At 38.0% G+C, this 27,099-nt stretch overlaps 1 protein-coding gene across 5 annotated transcripts; it reads left to right on the forward strand.

Moving 5' to 3' along the window:
- Window positions 1-285: 285 nt before the first annotated feature.
- Window positions 286-25,689, forward strand: ndufaf6 (NADH:ubiquinone oxidoreductase complex assembly factor 6). Of its 5 annotated transcripts, none has more exons than XM_039620087.1 (10): window positions 286-548; window positions 2,485-2,584; window positions 2,842-2,964; window positions 3,195-3,251; window positions 3,594-3,696; window positions 4,686-4,819; window positions 14,463-14,564; window positions 19,138-19,194; window positions 22,008-22,107; window positions 24,668-25,689. In XM_039620087.1, the coding sequence occupies exons 1-10, from the start codon at window positions 343-345 to the stop codon at window positions 24,712-24,714; spliced, it is 1,029 nt and encodes a 342-aa protein (XP_039476021.1). In that variant the 5' UTR covers window positions 286-342; the 3' UTR covers window positions 24,715-25,689. The 5 variants fall into 5 exon arrangements, with proteins under 5 accessions (XP_039476021.1, XP_039476022.1, XP_039476020.1 ...); XM_039620088.1 differs by lacking the exon at window positions 24,668-25,689 and adding an exon at window positions 22,201-24,661 and having other exon boundaries at window positions 2,485-2,588; XM_039620086.1 differs by lacking the exon at window positions 24,668-25,689 and adding an exon at window positions 22,201-24,661.
- The last annotated feature ends 1,410 nt before the right edge of the window (window positions 25,690-27,099 follow it).

The raw sequence follows: 27,099 nt of genomic DNA on the forward strand, positions 1-27,099 counted from the left end.
GCAATATGTTTGTAAATCATTCAAAAACAAACAGAATCTCCCCTTATTTTTTACATCAACTATTTGTGGTAAATATGAGTATAGGATACCGGCTCTTACTTTGGCAGCAGGGTCATGCAATATCCGGTGGTGTTACCGGTAACTAAAATAAGTTCAATTAAATTAGGACTTTTATACTTAATTAACAAATTAGATGTATTTCTTAATATTTTATATTTCAAACATACAATGGAAATTGATTAACAACGCTGACACTGGCTATTTTATTGATAAATAAATAAATAACTCCGCTGGTTCAAGGTAGTCGGGGAACTATTTTGATGTAACACAAGGTCGGGGTGCATGCTGAAGGGGAACATGGCAGCTGGTGTTAGTGTTAAACATGGATTATTATGCAGCAAAGCCCGGCTGATTTATGGTCTTCAGAGGAAAATATCACCTTATAGTGTTTGTATCCAGCGAGCAGCCGAAATACAGAGTGTGAGGGCATCAAGCAGCACGACGGGAGACTCGCAACACACTGAAAAGTACTGCCTGGATCTGGTTAGGTGGGTCTGATTGCTAGCAACACAAACTGGGTTAGTGGTTAATTAGCTAATCTGTGTTTATAGAAAGCAGATATAATCCGGTCACTTATAGCAAGAAACCTCGTCCTGTTATTGAAAAAAAAAAAATAGAAGCAATATTATAAAAAGAAAACGTAAAGTTAAGTAAAGTTTTTTGGGGACACATCTCTATGCAACACTTCTTTCAAATATCGCACACATACAGTTGTGATCACAAGTTTACATACAAATGATATTCATTTGTATAATTAGTGTATGTCATTTTAATGATTTCTTTAAATTGTTCTTCTTTCCAGAGTAGAATGATTATAGAGCATACATCTTTAATGATTTTTAAAAAGCAGAGATTATGGTTGGTTCCTTGACACGAACCTGACTTTTAAACTTTTTCCATAAATTTTCAGTGGGGTTTATCCTTCCAAAACGAGTTTTGATGTGTGTTTGGGATAATCTCTCTCACTTCTCAGTCCATGTTGATATAGAGCTCTCTTTCCTGTGGACAGTGATGCTGATGCTCCAGCAGTTTATAGTTCATGGCAAGCTTGAGCCTTGGTGGCTAGTGGGTTTCTTGAACATACGTTAAGCAATTTCCTTTCGTATGAGGGCGACAGTTTAGGTCAGGGGTCCCCAACTCCAGGCCTCGAGGGCCGGCGTCCTGCAGTTTTTAGATGTGTCCGTGATCCAACACAGCTGATTCAAATGGCTAAATTACGTCCTCAACATGTCTTGCAGTTCTCCAGAGGCCTGGTAATGAACTAATCATTTGATTCAGGTGTGTTGACACAGGGTGAGATCTAAAACCTGCAGGACACCGGCCCTCGTGGCCTGGAGTTGGGGACCATTGGTTTAGGTCTTCTTCCAGAGCTTGGCCAAGTGGTGACAAATCAGAATAACTTGTATTTTCATACATTTTTTGAGCCGATGAGCTTGGAATCTGCAGTTGTTTAGAAATTGCTCCAAGAGACCTTCCCAACCTGTGTAAATCTACACTTCTCCTTAGATTTGCACAGGATTCCTTGGACTTTCTGGTTCTCATTTTTGGTCAGTTCAATGAGGCCTGTAAAACAAAGCCTTTTTATGCTTGCAATGAGAAACTACCAGTTCTATTCTTTTATGAACTGATATGATCATAATTTAAATCATGATGTCTTCAGAAAATGAACTAAAATGGAAACAACAGCTGTACAAAGGCCACGAGGATCACATACCTCACCTTGTTGTATGTATATGATCATTGTTATTGTCTGTCACTAAGATTAAGCGAAATCTGCAGCGCTGACTTTCTTTTCTGTGTTATAAAGTTGATCTCTAATATTACAAAACAGAAAACAGACATATTGTGCCCTTATCCCCCACCCCCATATTAACATTGTCTACTCAAGCTCATATATGGGAGCTTACAGATCAAATGTTTTAGGAAAAAAATAGTTTCAAAATACTATTATTTGGAGTATGGGTGGGTCACTGGAATTTTTTTTTCTTAAAGGGATACCTAACAAGTAAGACTTCCTAATGTTTTGGGATCCTGAACTGTTCCTTGGGATCCCTATTTGCAGGCAGTTTTGTTTAGTTTTTGTAAAACTGTCAGAAACTCACTGAGGTAATAAGCTCTTTCGGTTGTGTTTGATGTGAACTTATTTTTTGTTTGAACATATTTAAGATAATTGGTTTGTTTAATCCCCTATTTATTTATTTATTTATTTTTTTATTTTTAAAGTGTTTGTTTTAAAATGTGGCTTTTGAAGAATCTTGTCAAACTTATGCCAAATTACAGAGTTGTCAAAAAAGGCTATACAGAAGTAGCAAGTTAATGGGACTATTTTGTTCTATGGGTATGAAAATGTTTTTGGATAAAACATGAAATCTTATCTCCTGCTTCCCGGCACCCCCATCAGCTCGTTCTCTCTCTCCTCCTCAGGTCCAGAGACTATGATGGTTTCCTGTCCTCTCTCCTCCTCCCAGAGAAGGCACGGCGCTCTTCTCTGGCTCTGAGGGCCTTTAATGTGGAGCTGGCACAGGCAGGTATTGGTACAATCAGGCTGAATGCAGAATGATTACTGATAATACTGCTGTTTTTCTACTACTTGCGTCACTGCCGCTGCTGCTACTGTTATACCGCCACTATTCCTGACTATCCTCTATCCTGACTTTCCTCTTGTTTAAAAATAAAAAAGAAAGGAATTTTATGAAATCCTTGCAGTGGCTAATTTCAGATCCTTGTCCTTCTCAAACTGGCTCGTCAACCATTTGTTTTGCTCATTTGTTTCTCTACAAGGTGAAGGACTCTGTTTCCCAAAAGACCATTGGTTTGATGCGAATGCAGTTTTGGAAGACGGCTATAGAAGAAATCTACAGAGATGAGCCTCCGAACCAACCAGTCAGCACCGAGCTGTGGAGGGTAAATATTAGCTAGCAGAATACAAAGAATTATAAGGTGTATTTTCTTCATGTTAGCAATATGTAGCGGAAACACTGTCAGAATGTTGGATGTCTTATTTCAGTTTTAAATGTGCCATGCAATGTGTCGGTTTTCTGTGTTTCTGTCCCTCGGCTTCAATTAGCTGAGGGGCGCTAAGCCGAATCAGTGTTGCACCTCAGCTAATTAACAGTCTGGATGGTGTTTTTCAGGCAGTGAGGACACATAAACTGACAAAGAGATGGCTGCTGAGGATCATAACAGAAAGAGTAAGACAAAATTAAGATGTTCATTAAATTCAAATTGCTGTACGTTTAAATTGTGATATAATAAATGAAGCTGCTGATGAGTGAAACTGAACACGAATAACCACTTAAATGTGACAATAAAAACTTGTCTTTGCATACATTTTCCTTTTTTCCTTTTTAATTTATTATTTTTGCTTTGTGGGTTACCTACAAGACCTGTCAGATGTTTGCATCCTGTGCCATTGGAGGTTAAATAATTCCTTATTTTAATGGAATTAAAAACTAAACTTGCCAGCTGCTATTTAGTGTAATTAAAAATGTAAAAAATGACATTTCTGTTATTAAAACTTTCTGTTTTACCAGGAAAAGGACTTGGATGACAGAGCCTACAGGAACCTTCAGGAGCTGGAGGCGTATTCAGAGAACACACAGTCATCCTTGATGTACCTCCTGCTGGAGTGTTTAGGTAAGAAACTGTGTTGATAGCTAAAAGACTAACAGTACCAGTAGTTATACATTGAGGGGTGTCCTGAGTCCCTCCTAAAGACCTTTATCTGGGCATATCCATCCATATTTTATGGGTCATTATTGGCTGAAACAAATCCAGTCAAAATCCAGTAGTTTCTTTTTTTCAGCTCTGCTGTGTGTTGTCACTTCAGCGTGCCCGTGTGGCTGCAGGTTTCTTTAATCACAGCCGGATTCTGCACAGCAGCATTTCACTGGATATGAGAGTAAAAGTTAACAGAGTGTGAAAAGGGAAAAATTATCTGGTCACACCAGTGATTGTCTCTGCTCTGACAGCTGTGCCGGCCTAAACCAGCTTTTCTAACCCTCTTAGCAAATTCACAAGTTTCATTTTAGCCAGCACAAATTCTCCTTTTCACCATTTAAGCTAATAAGTTTTCCAATGAAAAACTTAAATATAGGTCAAAATAAATGGTCTGTTGTTCAATTTGTCTTCTTTCTGCATTCTGTATCCTGCCAAATATTGTTTCTGGTGTTTTGTGCTGGTGGAATCATCATTCTGTAATACCAGCAGACCCCTCCCTCTAACTGTGTCACATTGTGAGTCACATTCTTCTAGATGGTGAGAAGTAAATATGCCAGGAGGCTAGAAGAAGGCTGTGGCTATTACTCTAATGTGCCAAATACATATTTAATTAACATTGAAGTAAATCTATAGGTGTCAGATTGGATTATGAATTGGAGACATCCAAAATGAAAGGATTAGAATTGGGCCCCTCAAAATGAGAAAAGTTGTCCGTTTTAGATACTTTAATTTGTGTACTTTGGTGTTACGAAAAAAAATTAATGGTTTTGATCCACACAGCATTTTTTTCTATTTTTAATTTCCAGAAGAAAACCATGGTTTTGCCTCAAGTGAGGAGTGTGATTTACCTGTGAAAATGAATTATAGTAGGTGATGCCAAACTGTGTGGCTGTCTTTCTTTGCAGGTGTCAAAAATGTCCATGCAGACCACGCAGCGAGTCACATCGGTAAAGCTCAGGGAATCGTAACATGTCTGAGAGCGACTCCTTATCACAGCAGCCGACGGAAAGTCTACCTGCCCATGGACATCTGCATGTTGGTGAGTTGAACTTTTTCTTTGATTTCAGGCCCGAAGGAGCGATTTTACCAAAACTTGGGTGAGGTTTGAGCTGCAGCTGTTGAGAATTTGATGAAGGTGACACGTCTGATAAACTGTGGTTTTGTTGACCCAAATCAAACCCAGGAAATCAACAAATTCAGGACTTGAGCCAAATGATTTTTTTTGGCATCATCATCAGCAGATTAATGTGCCTTTGTTATTTATTTATTGTGTTAAATTCATTTCTCAAAAGTCTTACCCCTGTGTTAACCTTAACTTTGCCTTACTCAGGCAACTAAATCAAGTCCCGTGAAAATCAGTTTATTTTGTGTGTTATCCAAGCAGGATTTTTAAAATTTAGATTAACATCGCATCCAGTTTAGAAACCAATCATGGTCCAGTTTACACTAGAGTGGTGTGAAAACTTGAAGCCTGAATTGCATACAAACTTTGCAAGGCTTTTTCAGAAGGCATGGATGTAATTTAAGCATTTCTAGCCTTGTAACAGAAACCTAAGAGTGCTTTCAGTGAAGGATCTTTTAAGTGCTACTTCATATTTAGCTGAGTCTGAATCTTCCTCACAAAAGTAACATAAGGCAATCCCACACATGCCAGCAAACATTTGACCGACTCATGGCATGACATGTTGTCAGGTGACGTTCTTGTTGGAACAGTATTGAAATTTTTGTCCACCATAAACCGAAAACAAAACAGTGAGGCATTGTTACACAACAACAATATGGCAAAACCCTCCTAGTTTGCATATTTGCACGCACAGCAGAAAACAAATGACACTTCAAACAATTTGCATCCACACGCTGAGCCATCTGTCACACACTCCGAACAACAACAACCCAGCGATGCAGAGGGAGCCAGGATGCGCTGGGGTGTATTTACTGTGCAGATGCGTTTGGACTGTTGAGTGTAGCGTGCAGGTGCTGCCCTTAAAATCTTCAGCTGCTGAAGACCTGAGGCCTTGTGAGAAAACCTACCTCATGTCATCTCCCTCTGCTGCCTTAAGAGGGCGCTGGTGGTGTGCTGTAATACTCTGCACATGTACACATGCACACTTCAGCTCATATTTTCCATGCAGGGTGACTTGCACATCACTAATGAACTAACAAAACGTTATAATGTAATGTTCCCTTAATTAGCAAACAGGAGTTGAATTTCTAGGACACAGCAGGCAGGCATGATGGAATAAATTGTCCCGATACTCGAACGATCACTCATGTTTAAAAAAGCACAAGGGGAGCAAGTTGAGGAGGGAAAAGGGGCTGATAAGTAGACTGAAGAGCCAATTTTGTTGAAACAGTCAATCAAATCACTGCAAAAAATCACAAGGGGATCTGATTATTTTTTTGATGCAACATTCATCTTTTGAATTACCATAAAATCTTTTCTTTTTTGTTTCTATTTACAAAGATTTGCCTGATTGAATTTAATTACATTTCAGTTCATATATCAGTCTTAAGATTTAATTAATTACCACAATATAATATTAAAACTTAATTGTTAACCTCTGCTTTTTTGGTTTTGCTGGATAGGAAGGATGGAGCACAAAAGCAGGACAAAAACTTTTATGTTTTACCAAATTATATTGAAGAGCAACAGAAAATGCTTTTCCAACACAGCTCACTGGTTAAGCTGGATTTATAGTACTGTTAGAACAACACACCACAGCCTGATGAGAACCTTCGTAGTTAAGTCACACATTGCACTTACACAGGCTTTAATAACTCTGATTGGTCTTCATGGTTGTAATATGCCACATAAACACGGTTTATTGATTGACACAGGGATAATGTTTCTGTTCAACTAAGTCTAATGGGCTGTAATTGTATCTAATTTGTTCAAATTGCTGTTACAATAGCTGCTGTTCTTCCCAAAAAAATATTTTTAAAGCTCTTGACTATCCGTGTGTAGGTTCCAGTGGATCTAAGAGGTCTGCTCTCTTTTACTGCGTTTTAGTTTAAATAAATATTTCATATTTATTTGCTTGTGAAATTATTAGGTTAGATGAGGTAACAACCCTCTTTCCAGGTCCAATCACCTGGATTAGTTAGAAACCGACAGTGTATGCTACAGCTGATGGGCTCGCGTTGTTCTCCAATGACTCTTTGGCCAAATAAGATTTCAGGGTCGGCATGAAGCTTAGGATCAAAACTTTTTCACAGCAAGTAATCCAAACCACACAGCAGCATATTAATGACTTCCTTTGTGTTATGGATGGGCTAATTTCACAAGCTCTGGCATTTATCTTTGCCTGCTGAGCATCCTTATGTATATTTATGGAGGAAAATTTAACCTTCATCCTAGAGCTTCGCTGTGCTAATGTACTAGTCTAAAAAACACTTTGTAGCTACCCACAAGATGGCACATTGTTATGTCAGCCAACTGCAGTGACTCTCCAAATGTCATTGGTAATTAGGTTTTAGTCTTTAACATGTCCAAAGTTATAATTGTGGTGTCACAGTCTTCACAGTCTTGTGAAAATGAGAACCAAAACTGAATTCACCCCATAATTCAGAAACTTGTAAAGCCACCACTAGTAGTATCATTTTCTGTATGACTTTATCAGCATCTCAAATCATTGTTGAGGAATTTGTTTGCAGCATTATTTCAGTTCATTGAGGTTTGCACATTTCTGTTCACAGCTCTTTTGAGGTCCTGTTACAGCATTTCAGTCTGACTGTAGAGTTCTTTGGTATACAGAGCAGTTCAGTCAACCCACAATGCAGCAAACCCAAATCATCACACCTCCACCACCGTGCTTGACAGCTGCTATGGGGTGTTTGTGCTGATGCATCATTAACTGAGGCCTGCAGAGATGTAGCTCTTGAGTTTTTTGCAGTTTCTTTCACTGAGCAGTCAGACCTTGGAGTGAATTTGCTGGGGCGTCCTCTCCTTGGCATTGTGTTAACACATACCTGAATGCGCCAAACTGGCAAACTGCCCAAACATCTGCCTTTTATACAGGTGCCCACACTTACTGATTATCAATTAAGTGCATGTGACTAACAGCACCTGTCACTTACTCTCTTAACTCCTTTGGAAGCTGTGTGAGTGTACCTAAGTTTTTTACCCCACTGCGGAGATTCCTGAATAAAATATTTTTTTCACATGACTGTAGGCAAGTCATCTTTAGCTGTCACCTAGCTAGCTAATTTGCTGTTAACATCTGAATCGCCTCGATCTCATAAAACCTTTTTTTTTCACAGACAACTGAAATGATTAATACTCAGTACTTTATCCGATACTTCATCCACTACATAGATCATTTTATCGGTTTGCACTTAATTGCGATCCGGGCGTCCGATTCTATCCAATCTTTTAAATCACGGTTAAAAACCTATTTGTTTAATCTCGCCTTTCCTGCTTGTTAATGCTCGCACCTGACTCTTAGACTTACTCTATTTTTCTTTATACATATTTTTTATGGCTTGTGCTTTTACTGTTTTTACTTGATATGCATTTTATACTACCCCTGTGTATTAGTGGCATTGACCTGTGAGTATATTTGATACTTTGCTGAGGCCTTATAATACTCATGTTACTTCTCTGTCTCTTATGTTAAGCACTTTGGTATACCGCTGGTTTTTAAATGTGCTCTATAAATAAAGATTGTTGTTGTTGTTGTTGAACGAATTTGGACTGTTTTTAACATTTGGGCCAACAAGCCCACAGTTGGCTAAGGAGCTGTGGTTCAGATTGTCCACAAATTGTAAGGTTGGTGGTTTGATCCCCAGACAGCATGTCACAGTACCTTTGGGCTTGGTTAAATCCTCCCTCAAAAATAAAAACTTGATGTGTGTCATCTTTATGTGATGGCGAAAGCACCTTGTTAAGTACAAAATGAAAATACTATACATGTGGGTGACTGTTACTTGAACCGTAAAAGGCTGTGAATTGCCTGGGTTTGTAAAAGAACTATTTACATGCAGGATTACTAGAATATACAGTCTGAACAGTGAGTGTTTTCTCTCATCTTTTATTCATTAACACTGACTGACGTCTTGCAGTTTATTTCACTGTGAGCTCCATTCAGTACTGTCACACTCTGACAGGGAGTGACGCGCATCAAAATCTGCAGGATTTAAATGTAATCCCACTCACTTGTTGCACAAGGTCACAGTGTTTTTAGTTTCATTGAAATAAATTTAATAGTATGCACAAATGTTAATTGTATTTTATACACCTGTCAACTTAAAGAAGATTTAGTTGCAGGAGGCTGTTCAGTGCCCTTTTGTGGAATTTCAATCACCATCACTCACTGCAGTAAACACCGTGATTGGTACAACACATAGAAAGCCCGATGTTTATAAAGGGCAGCAAAAACAAATGGATGCAGTAATCATCTATTCTATTTTATGCTACTTATGTGGTGGATGTTTTAATTAAATGAAGTACAGATTATTCAGAGTGATTGTTTTGCACTGATGGAGTGGAAAGTAATTTAAAAGAGGATATAGGGTTGTAAAAGTTGCTAAACTGATTTTTGAAAAGCGCTGTTAGCGGTATTTTTAACTTTCCAATATATAAAAGTGTTCTGCTTTGCTTCTAGTAGCCTCTGGACTTCTGCAGAACTGCAAAGGATGGTAAGGTTGTTTAGTTCCAGGTGCTCTACCTCAGTGTATAGTCTGCTCCCAAAACAGCACCAACAGTATGCAACGTTAGCGCCTCATTTCAAATCACAGAGTCCAAAACCAATGTGTGTCCATCTTTTTATATACAGTCTATGGTCACATGCAAACATGAACAGGATTCTGAGCGCAGGCCATTTAATGACCATAGCTGTCTTTAAAAGCAGAGGTTTTGTGGATGTTATACAGGAAGCCTTTTGTTGTTCCTTGATATTCTTATATTGGAGCCTTTAGTAGCATGAAAACGGTATTAAATGACATTCTTCTTTTAGAAGCATAGTGAGTGTGAGTGCATCGAACAGTCCACTTAAAAATACAGGAAAAAACTGGCATAAGATAAGCTTCTATCATTTTCTGAAATTGGCACAAAGGACTTTCAGAATAGCAACAGCTTTAACAGACTGGATTGTTCCATCCTTTTGTTAAATGAGGCACATGAAATATTGATTCAAATTATGCTGGCAGTGGAGATATTATCACCTTTGTGCTCTTATTCCATTTGGCACCATAAATGACACTTGAACCTACAAGCTGCAGCACAGCTTTTGTAGGTTGTTTGCAGTCATTCTTCACTCTGCTCAATATCTCTCTGCCTCTGTCGAAGTTCTGATATTACATTCATAAATATTATGTTGTGAGTGCAAAAATAACAAATCCAAACACAGGACCAAATTGCTTCGTCTGGATTTTGTCACCGGACTTTTCTCACTCACACAGTGTAACAGCTGGGCAGTGTGGGTACACAATTTGTGTGACTTCTGTGTTTCATTGATGCTTGAACTCTTAAAATGACTGAGAAAAAGGTAGAAATTACACACCTGATAATAGGCAGACACTGCAGATAGTCTGGTTAGAGGTAATTGGATGGTCAGGAATCCCTCATCATCTTTCCTGGAAATAATCTCTCATATTCAATGTCACTTTTATTATTGCCTTCCACTTTTTTTTTTTTTTTTTTTTTTTCCTTTTTCTTCTTTTTTCCATTATTTTTCCGCAAAAGCTCATCCTTCACAACTCACCCCCCACCCCCCCAACTGGCCTGTTATTTTGGTCCCATATTAAAGAAAGAGATGAGGTCAGACCTAGAGCTGACAGTCTCAGTTTAGTCCCTGCTTGTCTGAGATGTAAAGACAATATATGCGATGTATCAGTGAAGATATCCATTTGCTAAATTATGATTCCTGCTACTCAAATATTTTAAAGTAATCCGGAATATCATATATAGGGCTAACAATACTTACTAATTACTATTAATCTAACAGTCATTCATTGTATGTGGTGAATATGCTAATAAAAGCTTATGATAGCTGATTTCGTCAAATGTCTGGTTTTTATCTGAGCAAAATGAATCTCCTCATGTGTCCAAAAACAAACCTGTCTTGATTCAAAAAGATGCTGATTACAACAAATGACAATTAACTAATGATACAGTGCGTCTCCATTTGCCAAATCAGGCCAGCTTGTAAATTGTTTCATGGTTAATATAAATGTTATTGTTACATTCTTGTACTGTATAATTATGCAACATTATACAGGAAAGCCCATCATTTATTGAAGAGAGATTTTTTTTTTTTTTTTTTTCTACACCACCACGACAGATTTTAAATAAAACGATCAAGATTTTAATGAAGAGAAGACAGATATACCCTCACTGGTCATGTTATTAAGTACTGTTGAGTAGCTTGGTAACACAAATATCTATTCAGCCAATTGGATCGCAGCAACCCAATGGATTTAGGCATGTAAATATGTCCAACACTACCTGCTGGAGGAAGTGGAAGGAAGGTGATTTTAAAAGACTTTGAACGGGGTGTGGTTGTTGGTGCCAGGTCTGAGTTTTCCACAAAGTCTCCAGGGTTTACAGAGCGGTCTAAAAAAAGAGAAAATACCTAGTGAGTGGCAGTTTTAGTAGATTTTAAAATCGTTGTTTGGTGTGATGAGTTTCAATTCAGATGTTAAGGTCAGAATTTTTTAGTAAACCAAAATAAAAGCTTAGATCAATCCTGCCTCGTATCAACACTTTAGGCTGATCGCTACAGTTCGTGTCCCTTAATACTAATACTAACTGATTTATCTTCTGATTGCTGCTTACAGCAGGGTAATGTGCAAGGTCTTAAACTTGTTTCTTGGACATGACAATGAATCAGACGGCTCACAGAGTCACCAGATCTCAATCCAGTAGATCAGCGTATGATGTGGTGGTCAGGAGGTTCAAATAGTGGATGTCATGTCAATGTGGACCAGAATCTCTGGGGAATGTTTCCAGCACCTTGTTGAATCTGTGCCGTGAAGAATTAAGGAAGTTCTGAAGACAAAGGAGGTCCAACCTAGATGTGATTTACATGGAGTCCTGAAAGATTTCAATGTATTGTATGGTCAATGCTGTATTTGGTTAAAATCCTTAAAAAAAACCTGACAGTCTACACTTCAGTTAAATCTTAAGTACATTATTTTAGGTGGCGTACAGATGCAGTATTACAAAAGACCAAAAATTTGGTCCGGTTTCAGAAAAATTACATGCTATGTGCTGAAAGTTGAGAACTTTTAATCACACGACCATGTGGTCCGAAGGCAGTTTGTTTCTTTCTGTGTCGGTCGATTGGCAAATATGAAAAACAAATCTTTATTTGATGACATTTTTTTAAGCTTTTCGTGGCTTTCTGGGCTTTTTTTTTTTTTTTTTTTTTTTCATTGCTTTGAATTATTGTGACACATTTCAATGTAATTTTGTTGGTACACAGCAAAACTTTCATAGTTTGTTTTGTTCTCTCCAAAGTCCCAGTAGCTATCAGACGTCCAAAACAGTTGCCTATCATGTTTACAGAGACAGTTATTTTCTGCGTCTCCCAAAAGCTCATTTAGCACTTCCTGAAGTTTTCTTCAAGTTTAATTTATTAATTTCAATTCAAAAACCCTTTAACACCTCAGTATATGTTTTTCAGGTACAAAAAGAATATATCATTGTTACCAACCAAACATACGAGTCTTGAGATATTCATTAAATAATCACACAAGAATATAAAGATGTTACAGACAAAGAGAATTAATCTTTGTTAATGTTATGCTGTTTGTAGGTAATAATTTTTCTAAATTCTGCTGTAAATATCACTTTTGTTCCTTTTTATATCTCAGCTATAAGATACCTGCAAATGGTCATGCATGTAATATTTTATTTTATTTTTTTTAATTCTGCATGGAGGAAAAGTGCTCATTGGTGCAGAGGAATCAATGCCATGTGAAATAAATAGAACAGGCTTTGCTGCTTTAATGATCCATGTAAACTGCAGGATGTCAATAATGGACACCAGCCATTGATTTGTCTCTTCTTCTTAGTGGCCTTGACTTGCTGTCACATCATTATGTGTGGCCACATATGCAGACGCACCAGTGGGAGTTGTATTAATACCACATCATCCAACAAGTTGAAAGAACTTATTAAAACGCGAAATGTCTGCAGGTCTGGGAAAGCACAAAATTTGGTCCCTTGCATACGAATTAAAGTCTTGAATAAAATTTCAATCTTAGCTCATGAATGTGTTTTCCAACTTGGAATAGGCTCAGCATTCCTGCTAGACTTTCAACATCAAGAGGAATACTAGTAGACAGTAAATGTGGGATTGTAACAGTGGATTATGTTCACTACTTTTCTGTTGAGTTTCACACACAGTCTCTAGTGTCGCTGGATAGGTGGGAGGTATTCCGAAAATCATCAGTTAAAATGACCTGTTGTTATCTTGTTAGCTTGTTGTACTTATCTGGATCCAGGGTAATACATTTATGGGAAAATAGGAATTAGTCTGGGATTGAATTGGTTGTTCTGATATGCATTTCTGCATATACACTTTATTATTTTTTTTTCTACCAGTGCCCTGTTTTTTTTTTTTTGTTTTTTTTTTTGTTGTTGTTTTGTTTTGTTTTTTAAAAGGCGGGGTAGGGGCGGGGGGTGTTAAACTGCATTTTGTGTGACGTTATTTAATGCAATAAACACCAATAACTGAAGTGTTTACCACTTTTTAATAGATTGCAAAGGATTTGATGCTTACATTATGCTAATTTTAAAAAAGTGTATATTGTCATTGAATTGTAAATAATTCAGTTCAATTAAATTCAAGTGCTTTATCTTCCAGGGTAAAAATAATCACACCGGCTCTGTGAGCAAGTGCTTGGTAAATGGCGGGAATGACGAATCCCCTGTTAACAGGAACAGACCTCCGTCAGGCGCAGCTGGTTCTAAGACATTCTTATCAACAAAAGACTAGTATAACATTAGTATAAATTGCCATGGTTTTTAACAGGGTAACTACTTATTTATACGAAATGAAATTTAATACCATTTTCATGCTACTAAAGGCTCCAATATAAGAATATCAAGGAGCAACAAAAGACAGCTATGGTCATTAAATGGCCTGCACTCAGTATCCTGTTCATGTTTGCATGTGACCACAGACTGTATATAAAAAGATGGTGACACATTGGTTTTGGACTCTGTGATTTGAAATGATGAGGCGCTAATGTTGTACAATGTTGGTGCTGTTTGGGAGCAGACTACGCACTGAGGCAAGGCACCTGGAACCAAACATAAAATTAACATCCTTTGCAGTTCTGCAGAAGTCCAGGGGCTACTAGAGGCAAAGCAGAGCATTTTTATATATTGGCAATTTAAAAAAAAAAAAAAAAAAAGTAATGTAAACACTGCTGCAGTGTGTAAATTTTTTTTTTTTTTTTTTTTTTTTTTTTTTTTTTTTTTTAGTATTCAAGTCTGGGGGTGGTATCCCCCCACAGCACAATGTCACATTTCATTGCCAGAGCTCCAGGAGCCAACTCGGTGCTTTTAAACTTTCTTTTTCAACATATTAAAGAGAAGACTCTGCTCGTGTGGGAAGTGGAGCTAAAATGGATACAGCTGAACTGCAGAGATAGTTTTTGTTGTTAAATTGAAACAACAGCTGTGAACTGAATGCACAAACATCACCGTTTTTTGTTACTGTGTGTCTCTCCAGCACGGAGCTTCTCAGGAGGATTTCATCCGCGGCAGCCGGGAGCAGAACATTCGGGATGTTGTGTATGACATCGCCAGTCAGGCTCATGTGCACCTGCAACATGTAAGTACTTCACCTACACAATAAGGTCTACATTGCGTGCACATGCACGTGGCTTATTCCTGTATAGAAGTTTCACATGTTCTTTGTAGTGCTACTTTTATATATGATTCATTAGTTTATGAAACGTGTCTTCTGGGATTTACATATGCATCGACATGTACTCAGTTGGTGCAGGCTTTTGACCAAAGTAAGGGACAACAGATCAAAGAAAAGCTTTGAGAATAATTAACTCAACACTCAGCACCATATCCCATCTGAAACAAGTGCCACAAGGCTGCAGGTGTATGAAACAACATAAAGTGCCTAGCAAATTACCTTTTTTCAATTTCTCCTGAGAGGTAAGGAATGAGAGCAAGAGAGCACATTAGATGAGTAAGCACCCTTGTGTGGTTTTTGAAGTTTGAGTGGGAGTTTGAGGGCTAGTTGGTGCTTATTTGAGAATGTCGTACCATAGAGGAAGAGTTTTAAACCTGAACAAGAGAATTTGATATTTTCTCATCATCCAGCCACTCTGTGACTGCCTTGCTTTTGCTTAAAGCTCATTGGCACTTATTGTTAATTTCAGGAACTGTTCACGAAAACAAACAAAAACAGGAGACCTAATTTCCCAATGCGTTAGATATATAGGCCTAAAAAGAGGTCATTGCCCCCCCCTGGGAATCTCTGGTGACTAGAAAAATGTGTATTTCCTGACAGGTCGGTAGGTAGTTGCTGGAGGTGAAATCAGTCACTAAGAGGGCTTTACACCAAAAACAACATTGTGAATGCTTTGATTGCTAGTAGGTTGCTGATAGTTTGCATGAAAGACACCAACTTGTCTGCAAACATTTGCCAACTATGGAGCGAACAGTAGTGAAACCCGTGTAAGTTCGAAGCAGTCGGGAAATGGAGAATATCTCCTTTCAAAATAAAAGTTGCGCTTTTTGATACATAACTATTGCAGTAGTAAAGTGCAACACAGTTTCAGTACCAATTCGCAAGTAGTTGGCAGTTGTTTGCACTGCAGAATACAGGCAACCACAGCAATGTGATAGGCATATATAGAATAGAATAGAATTCAACTTAATTGTCATTGCACATGTCACAAGTACAAGGCAACGAAATGCAGTTTGCATCCATCCAGAAGTGCTTTAGCCATGATATAGATATATTACAAAATATATATTAGCAATAATATAGATATATAGATATATTACAGAAATGGGTCTGTTATAGGTATGAGGGTACAAAATATGGGTCTACTATGGGTATGTTACAATGTTTGCGACAATTTCCCGTAGTGACTAGAACCATGAGTGTATATTTTATATATATTCATGTATATAAAATTACATTTTTTTTCCCCCTAGCAACCCATTGAATGTCTGTGGGTCTGTAAGGCTGTGTGACTGGGGCTTAAAACAGCTGATCACAGTAGCTTTTAGAAATATTCTAATATTCTAGCGGTTACAGAGAGTATTTTAAGTTGCATAATAAAAACATTTGGATCTTTCACAAACAAATTCCACACAACATATGCACTGTTATGTCGGCTAAACATGCCTTTTGAACTCCAAACTGTATTTAACTTCAAACAAAAACAACATACAATTTGTTGGTCTTTACCTCTGTCATTGTGTTGCTCTTCCTCTAATTTGTCGGTGTTGTCCAGCTTGTTGCCCTGATGAGTACTGAATATATTCAGGTGACAAATCAACAGGAACCATCGAAGTACAGTTCAGTTGAGCTACAGTTAAAAAGAGAGATGGATATTTTTTTCATATGTTCAGTCAGCACTGCACATGAATAGCTATGCTGGATTGCATTCTTATAAACTACATGTTTGTGTTCACCCAATGCAAATGGAAGCTCACTTTAGTAGTTTTTTGGATAATAGTGGTGCTCAGGGGCACAGGGGAAATAATCAGGCTTTGTAAACCTGTTAGTAGGAGACACTCGTCTTTCAGTGCAGTATTTCTACAGTATAGAACATAACCAGGCTGATCTTTTAACACACTCAGGATTTCCACAAAGGCTTTGAATTCAGCAGCAGCATCACATCGAGGCTGGCCAAGCTCGATATATATTTTTGCCTAATGCCTCTGCAGCACCTGTTGATTCAAATTATGACTCGTTTCAGAGACGGGATGAAGTCAAATTCTCCTCCGCATTACTGTGTTTTATAACACTCTTGAACACCTCTTAATCCACTCAAAACGGCATGAACAAAAAGCTGTGCTATTTTTAAAATGTAAATGAACACAAGTGACACATAATGCTTTGGCATGCTGTGATGTGCGTCTTGCAAATGTTTACACCCAGAGTATGGTGGGTAATTGAAAATGTCCTGGAAATGTCTTGAGTTTGAGTATTGTCTAACTAATGTAGCTCTAATTAGTCGGGAGATTTATTAACCTCCACTTTCATGCCTCATTGATTTTTGTACTTTCGGAGGCTTTTTCATTAAGCGGCTTCCCAAACATTCATCAGCATTTACTTTTTTAATTTGAGCCTTTTTTATACCAATTAGGATTGTGGCCAACAGTTAAAGGACATGTGATATTACAGTGTAAACAATAAAATGTAAATGATTTCTCTGCCATGAATAGATGTAATGTTATTTACTTTCCTATTGTGGCTATACCCATTAACCAAAGAGCCAGTATACACAAATTATGCAAGTACTGAGCCTGTGTGTGTTTGTGTGTGTGTGTGGTGTGTGGTATGTTTACATATGTTTGTGGGGATCAAATGCCCCCATTTTGAAGGCATTTTTAAGAGTCATGTGGTTTTAGTGTCAGGATTACAATAAGTTAGGGTTAGGCATTCATTTTTGATGGTTAGGGTAAGCGGCTAGGGAAAGCATTATGTCAATAAGATGCCCCCACAAAAATATGAGTGTGTGTGTGTGTGTGTGTGTGTGTCTAAGTTGTTTTTTGTTTTTTGTTTTTTTGTTTGTTTGTTAATGATTAAAATAAATGCATATTTAAAATGATTAAAACAACTGAAAAATTTAATCCAGACAAAATGTTACATGTTAATTGTCATAATGTCAGTTTTTCTAAATGACTCCTAATGGTTTTTTCATTCACAGTGTGCTTAAAGTCACATTTGTCATTTCTACAGACACCTTTCTAGGTTTAAAAGAAGTGGTACTCTTCCTAGACTGTGGGTCATTGAAACAAGATTAATCTGTCCTTGATGTGTTTCTTTTCAAGACTGACTTCTCAATGGGTCTTAATTCTTATTTACAGTACTTGTGTAGCAACACCAGTGATAGGAACACTTACTGTGAGCCAGATGAACAACTACATTATTGTTTTTTGGTTTTAAAATCTCTTTAATGCCACTTTAAATTAAATATAAGACCAAACTTGAATCAAAAATTAATTCATTAAAAGGATAAAAAGCAAACTATTCTCTTTACAAGTCAATATTTTTATATAATCTCAAAATTAACATTAAGGAATAACTTAAAAAATGGTTGGGTTTAAAAATGCTGTGCATTTGTTATGGTGAAACACCTTCTGTATTTTCATATTACTATTTCTTTGACTTACAAGTAAGTTGGCTAGTAAGGTCTCGTACTTCATCAGCGTATTCTAAGCCTTGCTGGATCTAAGTGTCGGGTACTTTCCTGTATTAAGATGTTTTTAAGCTTGACCTGCAGCTTTTAAGTTAGCCAGTGTTTCTTATCTGCTTATTGTTACTGTTAAGAATCAACTGCATGAAAATTGGGTAGCCCAAGATGGAGCAATAAGTCTAGCCAAGCCACTTAAAAATTGATTGAAAATTAAGAGAGGTTTGATTAAGTCTGCAAAAAGTATTCAGCCTCCTAAACGCCCAGTAGGAGTCATGCTGCTCTGCAAGAACATTGATGACATGTCAAAGCATAAGATACAACTAGGCCCCATCGCTTTTGACTTCCACTTGTCCAGTATCAAATTTTTAAAAGATACACTGCATACCATCGATATGGTGTCTGAGCTGACATCCACTCTCCTGAGAAACCATGAAAAACAAATTACCACCAAAATAATGCATACATGTTCATCTTTGCTCATTGTAAGAGTCTCTACTGTCATTTTTGGTTACTGTGTAGTGTACCACAAACTTCATCCACCTAAATCGAATATGTCAGACTTACTTTTGAAAATTAAAGAGAAGCCAACAACCAGGGTGAAAATCGCAGTAGTCACCTAGATCATAAAAAAGTGATTTGATTGACGTCTCAGTGCAGCAAGTGTAGTTTATGAGCTGCCAGTGTGTCAATATGTTCACTTGCTCCTTTGTATAACAACAGAAGCACAAAAATGTGTAAGTTGTGTCCATAAGAGAACAAAAAAAGACCTGAGTTCTTCACTGTAACCAGCCGTCCCACAGCTTCAGGTATGTGCTGTGTGACGGCAGACAAACATGAGATGTAACCATTTCCTGTTGTTTCTGTGTGGGTGAAAGATCTTTAGAAAAGCAACCCTAAAAGGCCGGTGTGGGCGCGTTTTGAAATATTTGGTGTGGGTGAGTGTAGATAATTTTTTTTTTTTTTTTTTTTTCCTCTCCATTTCATTTCTGTTTATTGTGCTCTCTCCTTCAGGCACGATCCTTTAGCCATAATGTTCCAGCAGCTGCCGCTCCAGCCTTCCTCCCCACTGTAAGTCAAATAATGTGGTCATGGTTTGCTCTTTGACAATTTGATGCTGACATTTCTCTGTATGCCTTCTGAACTGCTTCATATAAAATCGCTCTATATTTATTTTGGAGAAAAATTGATCTGAATGTCAAATATGCCCAAAAAAATGTCTTAAAGTGACTCAAAGCTTTAATTAACCTCCCATGAAAAGCTTTTAAGAACTGAGACCATCAATTTATTCTAGTGGATTCCTCTTTTTGTTCAGAAAGACTACCAGAAAAACAGACTTCCACTGAGGCCAAGGCAAAGCGAGTTCTCAGGCTTCTGTTGCACCCAAACACATTATTCTCATCACTTCTTATCAAGAGTTAAATTGACTTTTCAAACACCCCTTTAGGCTTGAAAATTACAGCTCTATATCTGTAAGATTTATTTTGGGGGGCTAAAATAAGATAATGAAATTGGAAATCCACATCACCTCTCTTGGATATTAATGAGGTATCCAGTATCCAGAATATTAACAGCAGTGTTCAGTGCAGTTCAGTCAGTGCACCTCCAACACCTCCAGCACCATGACCTCAATTATGGACATAAAGTTGTATTTAGTTGAGCTTCTGCATTGGATTATGTTATATTTCCCAGTTGATTTCCCACTTTTCTCTCTTTAGGACAGATCACATACGGAAGTTTAAAAATGTTTTGAAGTCTTGCCTATTAACTAAAAATGAATGCAAGTCCTGGTTTGTAAGAAGCAATAGCAGTTTAGGCCTTCTGACAAACGAGGATCCGCCGAGAGGCGATAGATCACAGAACTGATTAAGTTGCGAGAAATGTTTTTAAAAAGAAGCATGATGGCGTTCTGCTTAAAGAAGAAAACATTTAAAATTAGGGCACAAAAATATGTCTCTCTCTAGTTTTCCAGCTGTTACATGCGATATATCTGAAAGCTCAACTTTTAAATTTTGGAAAAGCCTAAACTTTTTTAAATTTGCATATTTTTAAAATCTGTTAACTTTTATGTAACGCTACATTAGAAATCGTGGCGATTAAGAAAACGTATTATTCAGTGGGAGAAGAAACCACATAAATGGTAAACCCACTGTGCCAATGAGCTGCCGTGCCCAAAGATGAGTTAGAGAAAACTTGATTTTAACTGTGCAGTCACAGTTAAACCAAATCTGCAGATACACCGATCAGGTACAACATTATGACTACTGAAAGGTGAAGTGAATGACAATGATCATCTCTGTCAAGTGAACATTTTGTCCTGAACGTTGATGTGTTAGAAGCAGGAATATATGGGTAAGTGTAAGGATTTGAGCAAATTTGGCAAGGGCCAAATTGTGCTGGCTAGACGGCTGGGTCAGAGCATCTCGAAAACTGTGGCTCTTGTGGGATCTTCCCAGTGTGCAGATCTCATTGATGCATGCAGGGGAAAAAAAGCAGGTCTGATCCAATAGACGAGCTACAGTAGCTCAAATTGCATAAATAGTAAATGGTAGCTCTGATAGAAAGGTGTCAGAGTACATATTGCATCGCAGTTTTAATGCGTGTTGAGCTGCATAGCTGCAGACCAGTCAGGGTGCCCATGCTGACCTCCCATCCTTCACTGAAAGCGCCAACCCTTTCATAGAAACAGTATTCCCTGATGGCTTTGGCCTCTGTCAGCAGGATAATGCATCCTGCACAACTATGAGTTTCAGGTGTTAGGACTTAGGCTCCCAGATCTCCAAATCTCAATCCAATCGAGCAGCTCTGGGATATAATGGACAAACAAATGCGATCTACGGAGGCTATTCACAATTTACAGGACTTAAAGGGTCTGCTGCTAACCTTTTGGTGCCAGATACCACAGCACACCTTCAGGGGTGAAGAGGAGTCCATGCCTCACCGGGTCAGGGCTATGTTTTGGCAGCAGAAGGGGAACCAACTTAGTATTAGGCAGGTGGTCCTAATGTAATGCCTGATTATTGTGTACCATATACAGGGAAGAGTGAAAACAACCCTTCAGATTGGCTGTCAATTGGGGAAAAACAACAAGTGGTGGTTACATTGGCCACTGGGCCTGGCAGTGAGCAATCATTGCTTATGGCCAAAAAACTCAGTTTAGGTCATTTATACTGAATGTCCTTTCTCAAGATGCCTCAGGATGTTACTCATCATTTGCAGTTTGAGCCGAGGAGGGAAAATTGATGGCACACAATGTTAAAAACAAAAACATGAGCATGCTCATCATTGCACTGCTGACCTTATTTGTTGCTTCTGGACTTGGGCACTGTGGATTCTTCATCAAAAAACTATTTGGACAGTGACTTGTAGCTACACAGGCAGCTCTTATCACCAGCAGTGATCCTCAGCATGAAAGCTGGGTGAGTTTGACACAGAAGTTGATAGATGAAATTTGAGGTCAATGTTTGAATCACAGATTCAGCGTGATTCAAATATTCCAATGATTCAAGTCCCGCAAGGTTTTAATCACAGATGGTAGTTTAGAAATTCGCTTTTAGAACAAACAAGTATGCAACAAAGTGTTTTTCTCATGATTCAGATAGAAGTTGTAGTCAAAGTTGAGTGTCCACAAGAAAGACTGTGATTAAGCTGCCTGCTTTATTTGTTTTTGTTGTTTTTTTAAGGGTTTTGTGTTTATGTGTTGAGTCCTTTTGCTGTGTTTTCAAAGAGGTGAAAAAGGGTTTTGATCTTTGTTATTTGTAGTCTATCTCAAAAAAATTTAATATCTCGAAAAAGTTCATTTTTAATATTTAATTCAAAAAGTAAACTGTCAAATTCTATATTTATGACATGTAAAGTGAAAATTTCAAGCCTTTTTTTTTTAGAACTATTTAAACAGTGTGAATACACACAACCACAATCACGGGGATGACACTGACCTGACAGTTGTCCAGATGACAATCATCGGCATCTTTCACAACGAGGGTAAGTCACAGAAAGTTCTGAAAAGGCTGGCTTTTCAAGTGCTGTATGAAAGCAAGGTAATGGAAAATTGACTGGAAGGTAAAACTTTGTCAGAAACAGGGAAAGATGCACAAGCAACAGGGATCACTTCATCCTTGAGAGGACTGTCAAGAAAAGTCAATACCAGCTTTACAAGAAATGGACTGAGGCTGGTGTCGGTGCATCGAGAGCCACAATGCTTCAGGAAAGGAGCCACAACTGTCACATTCCTATTATCAGCCCACTCCTGAATGAGAGAGGACAGACTCGTCATACCTGGGCTAAGGAGAAGAACTGGACTGGTGCTCAATGGTCCAAAGTAGCCATCTACCAGGAGATTCTAGAGCACTTCATGCTTTCATCTGCTGAAAAGCTTTATGAAGATGCATAATCCTTTTCCAGCAGGACATAACACCTACCAACAGTGTCAAAAATACTACCAAAGGGTTTGCTAAGCATGCGGTTACTGTGCTTCAGTGTTCCAGCCAACTCTCCTGACATCAACCCTATAGAACATTTAAGGAAGATGAGAAACAGCTGAAACTGATATCAAGTCAAGCTGGGCTTCAGTAACAAATCAACAATGACTTAAGTGGATCACCTCCATGACGCATCACTGCAGTAAATTGTGATAAAGGAGCCTCAACCAAATGTTTTTTTAAAAAAAGCTTAGTGTTTCACTTTGTGTGTTGTGGATATAGAAAATGTAAAAGTTTACCTTTTTTGACATAAATGATTTAAAAATGTATATATTTTTTTCATAGTCAAGTTAGTTGAGATGCACTAGTACTTTAGTGTACTGAATTTAAAGTAATAAGTGTTTGGTACCATGAGAATGAAGCACAGTATGATCAATCAAAGCAATCTGCTCTATTATCCTCCAAATATGTTGGACTGTTGCCTACAAAAACCTAACAACTTATGGAATCAAGACCTGTTTTTAATTATTGATATCATTATGTTGCTGCTACATGCATAAAATCTGAACAATACATCATCAAATATCTGCCAACTCAGGATGTATCTTGTGTTTTCAGAGTAGATGTATTCAGATGAAAATGTAAAGAAATTGCATTAAGTGCTGTGTAAGCAAACTGCAGCTCATCTCTCTGGAGTCACCGCCTGAAAGACTTAAGAGAAATCCACAGGTTTGCAAATACTGATGATGCTGTGACTTTGATACATAAATTTAGTTTTATCCCAAAGAAATATTTAGTTTTCAATTAAACAAAACTGTAAAAAAAAAAAGAAAAAAAAAAAAAAAAGCTCTTTTTAAATAAAATAAAAAAAATAAAATGAGGGATAAAATGAAACTGCATCATTATATGACTGAAGCTGATTTTTTTTTTTTTTTTTAAAGGATGTTTCTAAAATTTTATTACTAAAATGTGAGTACCTGGAAATTTTTACTCTACAACACTGAAGTGATGTAATTCACAGAAGGGTTAATCAATACTTCCCAGTAGCTAAAAATGCAGCACTGCTTTTATCTCACAAGTGGTTCCTAAAAGGATTACGCTGTTTTAAGCTGACTGTTTATGCCTGCATGCAGAAGCTGTTTTCTGATTCTAAAACAATGATTTCAGGTTATAATGATGCTGATGTACTGACCTGCATCTACTGCAGTACAGAGCTGAAAAGCTCTCCAACTCTGCAGTTTGCAGCAAAAATCACTCTGCTCTCCTGAGTGTAGACTATGATGTTCACGCTGCGGTGGACTTGTATTATTTGTCCATATGCATGTGCTTGATACTTTCCAGCTCAGTGTTCTTGCCCGCACAAGAAAGCCTGCACGGACGCTCACGTTTTCTCACCGCGCCGACAATTTGATTTAAATGAACCGCAGGCTCGGATGAGTCATGTGAAACAGCAGGGTAAAAACAGAGTGGTCCTAGTGAAGCCCGAGGGACATGAAACGCACAAACTTGCCACTTAGGTTCTTTTATATTAACACGTGAGTAGTTTATTTAAACCTTACAGTTGAGAGGGTACCTTTTAGAGCTGAGGACAAATGCCATAGCAATATGAATGCAAAGTTCTTTATGACCTTGATCACTCGGATTTCTAAGAGAGGTCAAATGCTCTTATCTAATATAGTCATGCAGATGGTTTTGGAATCATTTGGTGACATTTTCTTTGTTTTCCTGCTTTAGTCAAGCTGCAATTTTGTCCTCTATACCCAAATATAAAACCATAAAAATAGCATTTGTAAGACTCAGTAGTGTACATCTGTGGCCACAGTCAAATGTTGGCTAGTTTCAGGTTTCTGACTCACCTCCATTTTGCTCAGTGACTCACAGGATATGGAGGGGCAAAAAAAAAGACATGGCCAGTGGTGTATGTGTTTACTTATTTCTACAGCAATTGCAGTTAAAAACTTGTTCAAGTACCTGAACCAACAGCTTAACCATGTTATGAAGTTCTGAGTCATATCCATATGAACCATACCTGTAGGAGGATGAGTCTGTGTTTACACTGGAGCTTGTTAGGTCAAACCTGTTGAAGTCTAAACCAAACTCTCCTGTGGTGATGTGTGCTTCAGGTGGTGTTGGAGGACTATCTTCACAGAGTGAGGAGGGCAGATTTTGATGTTTTCCACAAGAGTCTACAGAACAGAAATCCCCTTCTCCCAATCCAGCTGTACATCCGCTCCTGGAAGAAGACTTATTGACTTCAGTTCTCTTCTTCCTTCAGCCTTTTTAAGGACTGCTGCAGGAAATGAAGTTCAGGGGATTTATCTCACCACTACCACCAAAAACCACAAACCATACCAGACCAAGTCTGTTGCTCCCACAACAGCTTTTGTCTTTGAAATATTTGTTTAATTCACAAGTTCACTGGAGGTGTCCTGCCATGCTGATCAGAAAATGCTTGTGTAATGTTTTATTCACAATGTATGAAAACTTTGACCAGATGTCTTCTCGTGGCTTACAGAAAAATCCTGACTAATTGCAAATTGGGTCATATTGTTGTTGTTGTTTTTTGTTTTTTTTCACTCGTCATTTCTGTCACAAACTTATAAGTTGAGACCTGTGGGATGTCAGAAGTCACCTCTGCCGAGCTGGACTTGTATGTTGTTTGTAATAACTCTTCCTACAGTAAAATCAATTTCTATTTTTAGTCACACATAAAAAATTTTTTACATCTATGTAGCTTTTTAGTGTTATTTCAAGGTGTCTATTTGATGAATACTACGCTGCTACTGTGCTGCTGTTGTGGACATGTTGACTGAAACATGAAACGCTGAGGTATGACTTCAAGCTTTAGCTTCTGAGATGTGTGAAAATAGTGGGTGATAAAACCGGAGCAGTCAGGTGGGTTGGAAACAAACCTCTAGGTGAATATTTTAATAAGAACACTTTGATATAAAACTGTCTGCAGGTACTCTCAAACATTAGTGACCAACATCATGCCTCCCCAGGAACACAATACATGTAGCAGACATATGGTGTTAATTCTGTTGTGAACTGTGTTACCGATATGATTTCTACTGTATGTGAAATTGACAGGAGCCTGAGGGACAGACCACGGGACAGTTACATAAAATAAATAAATAAATAAAAAACTGTGGAATGTTTTTGTTTTGTCCGTGTTTCCCTATGATTCTCTTTTCTCTCCTGTTCTTCTGCTCTTACAAATGCTGAGTGCTTTCTCATAGGAGCTGGGGTCTTCAACTTGCAGTATAAAACTTGGGGTAACTGATGAATTGGAGCTGTAAGTAATGCCTGCATGACTACATTAACACGTGGATGCTTCTCAGTAAAAGTCTGCCAGACCAGGGTTGGACAATTAATGTTCTCAAGAGCTTGCATAGGAAAGTGGGACTGTTGTGAAGGGCCACACCAAGAGGCTTATGAAGAGAGAAAAATAATATGAGCAAAACTGAGTTAAGCTTGTTGATGTGGCCCTCCAGAACAGTCCTAGTTTCTTCTTTGACAGTACAGCTGTGGACTCATCATCACATGAATGTCATGGTAATTTGGGGCTTTTAATTTTTTTTTAACTGTTCTTTTCCCAGGGCAAAATGATTGTACAGCATACTAAAAACAAGATTTGGGTGCACAAGCTTTGGCAGCATAAAAGGATGTTTGACAGCTCTCGCTACATTCACCAACTTGGGGAGGTCTCTTCGAGCCATTTTTAAACAACTGCAGATTTCAAGTTTTTCTGCTCAAACAAGTGCAATTTATTCAGATGAGTCACAACTTTGCCAAGGTTTCTGAAGAAAACCCAAACCGTAACCCTCAGATTGGTTAGGATTTTCAGAAAAAAACCCAGTAATAGCAAAGTCTGTCATGAGCTGGAAGTTGGAACACCAGCGTCATTGTCCACAGTAAAGCGAGTTTTATGGACTGAGAGGATGCCAAAAAAGAAAGAGGCTTCAAGGTCCATAATCAACACCTTCAAGCTTGAAATTTACAGCTGCCTGCCAACCAAAGGTTTTATGATCAGATGAGACAAAGATTGAGCTATTTGGTCACAAAAAAAGGTAAGGTGTAAAGGTGAGGCTTTCAAAACCTAAAATGCATGGTGGTGGTAACATCATGCGCTGGTGCTGTTTGCTGCCAGTGGATGGAATAATGAAGAAGGAAGACTACTTCCAAATTCTTCAACTTCAACTGAAATCAACAGCTATATGGTTGGGACACCCACTTGAACACCCACCAGGACGGTGATCCCAAACACATATCAAAACTGGTGTTTGAACAGCTAAAGCATTCTATTATTAAGCTTCTGGAATGGTGAAAATTTATGGTCTATCCCAGAAGAAATAGCAAATTTAAATGAATGCTGCTAATTCTAGAAAGAAGAGTGGTCAAATATCCAGCCAGCATTATGCCGTAAGGCTGTTGATAGCTCCAAAAGCTTCTGGTTGAGGTGTAGCTTTCAAGTGCATTGAACTAAATGTTGGGTGGGGGGGGGGGATCTATAATTTTGACCCTATGTTGATTAGAGAAAATCAGATATAATTGA

This window comes from Oreochromis aureus, linkage group 11, assembly GCF_013358895.1.
Source record: "Oreochromis aureus strain Israel breed Guangdong linkage group 11, ZZ_aureus, whole genome shotgun sequence".
Lineage (NCBI taxonomy): Eukaryota > Metazoa > Chordata > Actinopteri > Cichliformes > Cichlidae > Oreochromis > Oreochromis aureus.